Source organism: Syngnathoides biaculeatus, chromosome 3 (genome assembly GCF_019802595.1).
Source record: "Syngnathoides biaculeatus isolate LvHL_M chromosome 3, ASM1980259v1, whole genome shotgun sequence".
In the NCBI taxonomy this organism is placed as follows: domain Eukaryota; kingdom Metazoa; phylum Chordata; class Actinopteri; order Syngnathiformes; family Syngnathidae; genus Syngnathoides; species Syngnathoides biaculeatus.
This window is the reverse complement of record NC_084642.1, coordinates 38771967-38781195: the sequence shown is the minus strand read 5'-3', so window position 1 is coordinate 38781195 and position 9229 is coordinate 38771967. Positions and strand designations below refer to the sequence as shown.

At 42.1% G+C, this 9229-nt stretch overlaps 1 protein-coding gene across 1 annotated transcript in view; it reads left to right on the top strand.

Moving 5' to 3' along the window:
- iqgap1 (IQ motif containing GTPase activating protein 1) overlaps positions 1–9229 on the top strand; it is an 83075-nt gene that overhangs the window by 34825 nt on the left and 39021 nt on the right. Inside the window, exons 6-8 of the mRNA XM_061815750.1 lie at positions 907–974; positions 1314–1427; positions 8663–8841. Of these exons, the coding sequence (XP_061671734.1) occupies positions 907–974; positions 1314–1427; positions 8663–8841 (361 nt within the window). The remainder of the gene's footprint in view (positions 1–906; positions 975–1313; positions 1428–8662; positions 8842–9229) is intronic.

Sequence of the window (9229 nt, the reverse complement as noted above, 5' to 3'; positions counted from 1 at the left end):
AACTAATTATTTTCACTGATTGCGACTCGGCGATCAACTGAACCACTGACTGTTTCCTGCTGAACCATTCTAATAAGCCAATTATGCGCATCCGCATTGGCAAATAAGCTTTTCGTAAGGAAAACACGACAAAACAGTAGAACTAAGGTATTGTACAATAGAGGACACTGGCAGATAAATATATTCAGTGATTTTATGAAGGTCTTGGACATGCACTGCATTTATACCTTATTATGAGGACTCGCCACCGCTGTGCGCGTGCGCACGTGTGTGTGTGTATATATATATATATATATATATATATATATATGTATTACACAATAAATGCACACGTAAACAAAAAAACCTTCTAAATTTAATATGTGGATTTGAAACACGTGCAATTTGAGACATATTTCTCACCATATAGCAAGGGCCCATTGTACTTTGATGCATACTATAAAATATCTGCTACATCTGCATGGAAGATTTTATGATGATTACTATATTTATTTAATTTTATTTAATATTTATTATTTATTCAAAAGTGGATTCAAGTGTGATGTGTAGGTCTAGTTGCAGGAAATTATTGTAAGAGTCATTGGAAGAAACATTCACCCAACAATTGTGAGTTGAACCAATGAAGGTACTGAATACTGAATTTGTTTTCCTGTATGCTGAACACAATTAATGGGCCTTATAACAATGTATCGCGATTAAATATTGTTAAATGTGTGTCAGAGTTTGTACAAGAATACACAGAAACAGTGAACAATTACTTTCACACTGACACATGAGGGCTATTCAGGCCGATCCAGTATGTGATGAGATGGCTGCTGTTATCCTTATTTTTATAACAAAATATATAGATGACAGACTGTCTTGATGGTGTTTTAATGTTTCGTCTTTGTTTCCCTCCCTTTATAGCCTGTACCTGTTCAAGCTGGGTCTTGCCCCGCAGATACAGGATCTCTATGGCAAAGTAGATTTCACTGGTAAGACTGAACCTGTAAACAAGTCTCCTTCTGTCTGTGATTATGGAAACTAGACCACATTAGGACAGTAAACGTGGATATGTGGAATGTATCTCGACACTTTGGTAATGAGACAAAAAGCGCAGAGTTGGATTTTGTATTTTAGCAAGCAGCTTCTGATACTCTGAAAGTCATTAGTAATAACTTTTTCTGTGTGGGGAGTTACTGCTTCACTCTGCCCTAGAGCCAGAAAGCACATTAACACACACAAGCCAGGGAACTACCTGGGCCCATGTGATTTTTGGCTCTCTTTTCCCTTCCATTATTTATCTCTTACTTGGGCTTTGTGTTCGTTCATAGAAGAGGAGATCAACAACATGAAGAGCGAGCTGGAAAAGTATGGTATCCAGATGCCTGCCTTCAGCAAGATTGGTGGAATCCTGGCCAATGAGCTCTCTGTGGATGAAGCTTCATGTGAGAGTTGCTCAGATACAGTGACGAAAAGAAGTATTTGAACACCCTGCTATATTGCTAGTTCTCCCACTTAGAAATCATGGAGGGTTCTGACATTTTCATCATAGGTGCATGTCCACTGTTAAAGAGATAATCTAAAAAGGAAAATCCAGAAATCACAATGTGTGATTTTTTTTTTCTTTTTTTTAATAATTTACTTGAAGCTGCAATTGAGTATTTGAACACCTGTCTATCAGCTAGAATTCTGACCCTCAAAGAGCTGTTAGTCCGCCTTTAAAACCCCACCTCCACTCCATGTATTATCCTGAATCAAATGCACCTGTGTGAGGTCGTTAGATGCATAAAGACACCTGTCCACCCCATACAATCAGTAAAACTATGTATTATCTTGTGGGGTCTCAATGATCCTTAGAAAGGGGAGGAATCAGCCCAGGACTACATGACAGGACTTGGTCAATGACCTGAAAAGAGCTGGGACCATCGTTTCCAAGGTGACTGTTGGTAATACACTAGGACGTCATGGTTTGAAATCATGCATGGCACGGAAGGTTCCCCTGCTTAAACCAACACATGTCAAGGCTGTCTTAAGTGTGCCATTGATATAGAGGAGTCATGGGAGAAAGTTTTGTGGTCAGATGAGACCAAAATGGTGTTTGGAGGAAGACAAATGATGAACACCATCCCTACTGTGAAGCATGGGGGTGGTAGCATCATGCTTTGGGGGTGTTTTCCTGCACATAGGACAGTATGACTGTACTTTATTAAGGAGAGGATGACCACAACCATGTTTTGTGAGATTTTTGGGAACAATCTCTTTCCCTCAGTGTCAGATTCACCAATCAGACATACATTAAACCGGACAAAAAAGGAAGCAAAGACACCAGTTCAAGTCTCGTGAGGAGAGAGGAGAGGAACTGTCTTGTACAATTCACCACTGCACTCTGATTATCCTCTCCTCAGCACCTCTATTTATTTAGTTTTGAGACGCCCCTTATTTACATGGATGTTACAAAAAGGAGACGACAAGCGAAACAGTTTAAAACAAGGTGTACATGTTTGTTCATGTGCGTGTGTGTGAGATTGCTGAATACATGTGTGGTCATCATTTCTTTAACAGGCAGCAGTTCTAACAGTTCTGGTGATTAGATGTTTTTGTTCTTGCTATCTCCTGCTAGGAAGCTGCCACGTTATCTAGGGCAGCGCAAAGCATTTCTTTATTGGAAGCAAATGTATGATAATTATGATCACAATTATTCCTACATTTCCCCCGTTTATCCTTCATTTGCTACCACGTTTTCTCGAACAGAGCAAAGCATTCTTCATTGCAGGCAGAGACAGTAACTGAATTGGAGCAGAGCAAAGCATTTCTTCATTGCAGGCTCAAATCCTTAAATCATCTAATAGATCACCCATTCGGCTTACACTCGGAGGAAAATATAGCACTAATTACTTGTAATCTTCTGGATCAGAGAACAGGTCTGGAAAAGAAGTCATAACGTCATCATTGTGGTCAACAATATCACTGTCATTACTCTGTTGTGTCAGGAGTGGATATATTTCTGCCAATTTTGCATTTGTCGGGGCAATAGCAGTGGTTATAAGTTGGTTAAGTGATGCGTTTATGCAGGGAATACAACAACATCCACACAATGTAATAGCTGCAAACACAGCGATAGAAACTAGGACAGAGAACACCAAGTTTTTATATTTGCCAAACATTTTTTCCCACCACTCACACCAGGCTGATGTGCTCACGCCAGAGGGCTCCTTCATCTTGTGGTTCAGGGTGCGGAGGCCTTGAATGGCCCTTGTGAGTGACCCATCAGGTGCTGTGTTATTTGGAATAAACGTACAACACTGGTCACTTGTATGGCCAATTGTATATCCTCTGCTTTGGATGGAAACACAGTCACAGATAAGAGCAGTGATACCAGTGTACACGTTCCTGCTGCATTTATCAGTGTGTCATACAACTTTTGACCAACACTCCACCACAACATTGACCACATTTCCATATTACTTTTTGGAGAAATACAACAAATAAAATATGCAGACAGTAACGTTGACACAATCTGGATTTTTGAGGCTGATCATGGATCCAGTTAAAAAAAAAAAAAAAATCACCGTTCCGATCACAAGATGGAGCAATGTGTCTGTTTCAATTACTTGTTCATGTACTGTATATATTTTTGTAATGTAAGCATCTTCAAAAGTAGTGTTACCCAATCAAAAAAATCCATAAACAATGGACACTGCTAACCTGCAGGGCGTCAGTGGAAATTCAGCTACTGTGGGTCGAAGACAAAGAAGAGGAGGAAACCAGATTCGTCTTACGAAGAAAAAGAGGAATGCACAGAGCCGACAACTGAGTCAAGGGACTTTGAATGTTGGGACTATGAACGGGAAAGCTCGGGAGTTGGTTGACATGATGATGAGGAGAAAAGTTGATATATTGTGCATCCAAGAGAGCAGGTGGAAAGGTAGTAAGGCTACAAGTTCAGGAGTAGGGTTTAAATTATTCTATCACGGAGTAGATGGGAATAGAAATGGAGTAGGGGTTATTTTAAAGGAAGAGCCGGCTAAGAATGTTTTGGAGGTGATAAGAGTATCAGATCGAGTGATGAGACTAAAATTTGAAATTGGGGTTGTTTTGTATAATCTGGTAAGCGGCTTTGCGCCACAGGTAGGATGTGACCTGGAGTTGAAAGACAAATTCTGGAGGGAACTAGATGAGGTAGTTGTGAGCATCCGAGACAGAGAGAGAGTTGTGATTGGTGCAGATTGTGATGGACATATTGGTAAAGGGAACAGGGGTGATTAAAGAAGTGATGCGTTAAGTACGGCACCCAAGAAAGGAACTTTGAGGGACAGATAGTGGTGGACTTTGCAAAAACTATGGAGATGGCTGTAGTGAACACTTATTTCTAGAACAGGGAGGAACATATAATGACCTACAAGAGCAGAAGTAAAAGCACGCAGGTGGATTACATTTGGTGCACTCGATGTAATCTGAAGGAGGTTACTGTGGCGGAACCCCAAAATACTGGAAGTCATACAAGGAAAGAGATTAGCGAAAAAGAAGTGGGACACTGAGAAGACTGAGGAGAGGCTAAAGGAGTACATTGAGATGCGACGTGTGGCAAAGGCTAAACAAGAGGCATATGATGACATGTACACCAGGTTGGACATGAAAGAAGGAGAAAATGATCTCTCCAGGTTGGCCAGACAGAGGGATAGAGATGGGATGGATGTGCAGCAGGTAATGGTGATTCAGGATAGATAGAAATGTGTTGACTAGTGCCAGCAGTGTGCTAAATAGCTGGAAAGAATACTTTGAGAAGGTGATGAATGAAGAAAATGAGAGATAAGGAAGAGTAGAAGAGGCAAGTGTGAAGAACCAAGAAGTGGCAATGACTAGTAAGGGGGAAGTTAGAAAAGCATGACAAAGGATGAAAAATGGAAAGGCAGTTGGTCCTGATGACATACCAGTGGAGATATGGAAGCAATTTGGAGAGATGGCTGTGGAGTTTTTGACCAACAGAATACTAGCGGGTGAAAAGATGCCTGAAGAATGGAGGAAAAGTGTACAAGTTCCCATTTTTAAGAACAAAGCCGATGTTCAGAGCTGTGGGGATTATAGAGGAATCAAGTTGATGAGCCACACAATTAAGTTATGGGAAAGAGTAGTGGAGGCTAGACTCAGGACAGAAGTAAGCATCTGCGAGGAACAGTATGGTTTCATGCCTAGAAAGAGTACCACAGATGCATTATTTGCTTTGAGGATGCCAGTGGAAAAGTACAGAGAAGGTCAGATGGAGCTACATTGTCTCTCTGGATCTACAGAAGGGGTATTACAGAGTACCAAGAGAGGAACTGTGGTACTGCATGCTTAAGTCTGGTGTGGCAGAGAAATATGTTAGAATAGTATAGGACATGTCTCAAGAGGCCCTAAAGCTCAGTGGTTAGAGCACTGGTTTGGTAAGCCAGGTGTTGTGGGTTCGTATCCCACTGGGGCCTCCACTCTTTGAGAAGGGTTGCGTCAGGAAGGCGATCCGGCGTAAAAATTGTGCCAAACATATATGTGCGTTCATCTGAGATGACACGCTGTGGCGACCCCGAAAGGGACAAGCCGAAAGAAATGTGTAGTACAGGACATGTCTGATGGCAGCAGAACAATGGCGAGGTGTGCCTTAGGTGTGTCAGAAGAATTTAAGGTGGAGGTGGGACTGTATCAGGAATCTGCTCTGAGCCCCTTTCTGTTTGCAGTAGTAACAGATAGCCTGACAGATGAAGTTAGACTGGAATCCCCTTGGACCATGATGTTCGCAGGTGATATTGTGATATGCAGTGAAAGCAGGGAGCAGGCAGAGGAACAATTAGAAAGATGGAGACATGCACTGGAAAGGAGAGGAATGAAGATTTGCTGAAATAAAACAGAATATATGTGTGTGAATGAGAGGTGTGGAGGGGGAAGAGTGAGGCTACAGGGAGAAGAGAGCATGGGTGGCCAACTTCAAATATTTAGGGTCAACAATCCAGAGCAATGGTGAGTGTGGTAAGTAAGTAAAGAAATGGGTCCAAGCAGATTGGAACAGCTGGCGGAAGGTGTCTGCTGTGGTCTGTGACAGAAGAGTCTCCGCTAGGATGAAGGGCAAAGTTTATAGAGACGGTGGCACTGAAGAAAAAACAGGAAACAGAACTGAAGGTAGCAGAAATGAAGATGTTGAAGTTCTCGCTCGGAGTGAGCAGGTTGAAAAGGATTAGAAATGAGCTCATTAGAGGGACAGCCAAAGTTGGATGTTTTGGAGACAAGCTTTGAGAGAGCGGACTTCGATTGTTTGGACATGTTCAGAGGCGAGAGAGTGAGTATATTGGTAGAAGGATGCTGAGGATGGAGCTGCCAGGAAAAAGAGCCAGAGGAAGACCAAAGAGAATGTTGATGGATGTGGTGAGGGAAGACATGGCAGTTGGGGTTAGAGAAGAAGATAAAGGAGATCGGCTAAGATGGAAAAAGATGACACGCTGTGGCGACCCCTAATGGGACAAGCCGAAAGGAAAAGAAGAAGATATGTACCATATTTTTGCAACCATAAGATCCACTTAAAAGTATTAAATTTTCTCCAAAATGGACACCATGCCTTATGTGCACAATTGTTGTGTGACTTGTGTTTAAGTTTACTTTACAAATCACATAACATTTGCAAATGTTGAAACTCAAGTGTGCACATAAAGTGCACCACATTGTAAAAGCACCATGTCTAATGTGGCACCTCTATGAAAATACGATACATTTAAAAAAAAAAAAATTGGAGCGCAGAATCGTTGAAAATATGGGGCCGTGAACGGCGAACGGGCAGGGGCACACTGTATTCTATAGTCTTTAGTCTATTCAGGTCATGTATTGTAATCAGTCAGGTCAAACCAACATTACGATGTGACAAACATGATGTGTGCTAACTCACTAAATTTAATTACTTTATTGTAATAAAATTACTGAAATAAAGTTACACACAATGAATCTGTGGAGCATGATTTTACAGAAAGGCAGCTACATTACTTGCAACCGTTAGTGCTAGCACTAGCTGGCTCGGCTACATCATATTTTGTTGCCTGCCTGCAACCCCTATTGTATTAATAGTATGTGAACATACTGCAAGCAAGGCTTAAATGAGTCCTTTACCGAGTACCGGTGACCACCGTAACAAGTATTCCCTGTTTTGTTTGTTTAATACATGCATTGTGATGTCATCGCCTAAGTAATGAGTGTCTCCAGTTGTGTATGATTTGACAGGATAAAGCCCTGTGATTGTTGAAGACAGGATGCCGAGGCAGCGGAATACAACATTTTATTGCAGTAGTGCAGTCATGAAAGACCAAATATGTCTTGTAGTCTGATTACACATTATGTGTTGTCTGTCCCACACCGACCCAGATGTTTACAATAGTACCTCAAAAGACGCACAACAAATCTGAAAATAAAATCTTTGGAATCAAACATACTGCACATGATGGCAACGCTGGTTAAATCTCTTACAGAGCCAACCAATGACATTGATCGTATTGGTGAATTATGACATTAAAGCTGATCAACCTGAAAACGCTAATTATCAGCCGATACCGAACAAGCCCATCAGATTGGTGTAAAGTCAAGCAGACAAGATATTTGCAATACAGTAATCCTTCATTTTCAATGGTTAATTGTGACCAGAACTTTCCCTGAAAAGTGAAAAACCACAAAGTAGTGGGGATATATATTTATGTGGGTACCAGAACGTTTAAAATATGTAAACAGTATTTGTACTTAATATATATGAGACAAAAAGAGGTATTTACTGAAATCCATCCATCCATCTTCTACCGCTTTTCCGGGTCGGATCATGGGGCCAGTAGCTTCAGCAGGGATACCCAGACTTCCCTTTCCCAGCCACTTCTTCCAGCTCTTACAGAGGGATCCCGAGGCGTTCCCAGACCAGCCAAGACACATAGTCTCTCCAGCGTGAGTCATCCCCGGGGTCTCTTTCTGGTAGGACGTGCCCGGAACACCTCACCAGGGAGGCGTTCCGGAGGCATCTGGATCAGATGCCCCAGCCACCTCATCTGGCTCCTCTTAATGCAAAGGAGCAGTGGCTTGACACTGAGCCCCCCTCGGATGATCGAGCTTCTCACTCTATTTCTAATGGAGAACCCGGACTCCCTGCGGAGGAAACTCATTTCGGCTGCTTGTATTCGGTATCTTGTTCTTTTGGTCACGACCCACAGCTCAAGAGGGTAGGTGAGGGTAGAAACGTAGATCGACTAGTAAATTGAGAGCTACGCCTTTCGACTTTGGTCTTCACAACAACGGACCGATACCAATTCCACACCACTGCAAATGCTGCACTGATCTGCCTATCGATATCTCGCTCCATTTCTCCCTCACTCGTGAACAAGACTCTATGATACTTGAATTGGATGTAACAACCAGTCATCCCTCACTCATTGAATCACATTGCAAAATGCCACAAACTCAATAGCTGTATGTTATACTTTCAATTTGTGTTGGATTTTTTTTTTTTTTTTGCACACAACGCAGAATATCTGCGAAGAGACTGCACCAGTGGTGCACAATTCGCAAATCGCATTTTAGATGGAACATTGGCTGACATCTTTTTTTTTTTTTTTGGCATGCCGTCCCGCGATCGACCCTTCCTGATTGTGACACCAGTTTCTCACCAGGTGCCCCCTTTCACCCTCAGTACATGCTGCTGTGATCGCCATCAATGAGGCTGTAGACCAGGGCCTCCCAGAGGGTACACTGACTGCCATGCAAAACCCCAATGCCATGCTGGTCAAGCTGGACCCCAACTCTGCCCGTCAATATCACCAGACATTATACCAGGCTAAAGGAGAGAAGGTGGCCAACTCGCGGAAACGGGTAAGGTGATTCCTTGGGAGTGTGCGGTTGGTGGTGCGCAGATGTTTCAGCTGACTAGATACTGTACTAATGGTGGCCTGAAGCTTGTCTACTTCAAAGAAGAAAAAGCACCTGTAACCAAGATTAAGTATACACATCATTGATTGTGAAGCTATCTGAGGATTCACACAGAGCTCCTGGACATCAAATGTAATATTCATGGACTTGAAGACAACGCATTATGAGTTCTTTGACTCTGTCTGACAGAAATTAGTGTGGGGAAAAAGTTACATTTTACCAATAACCAAATCTGATGTGACAAAAGATGTGCAGGTCAATGAGAGATATAATTAATGCACTACTTTATATGATACAAAAACAGTGGAATTTACTTAAAACGATGTTGTTG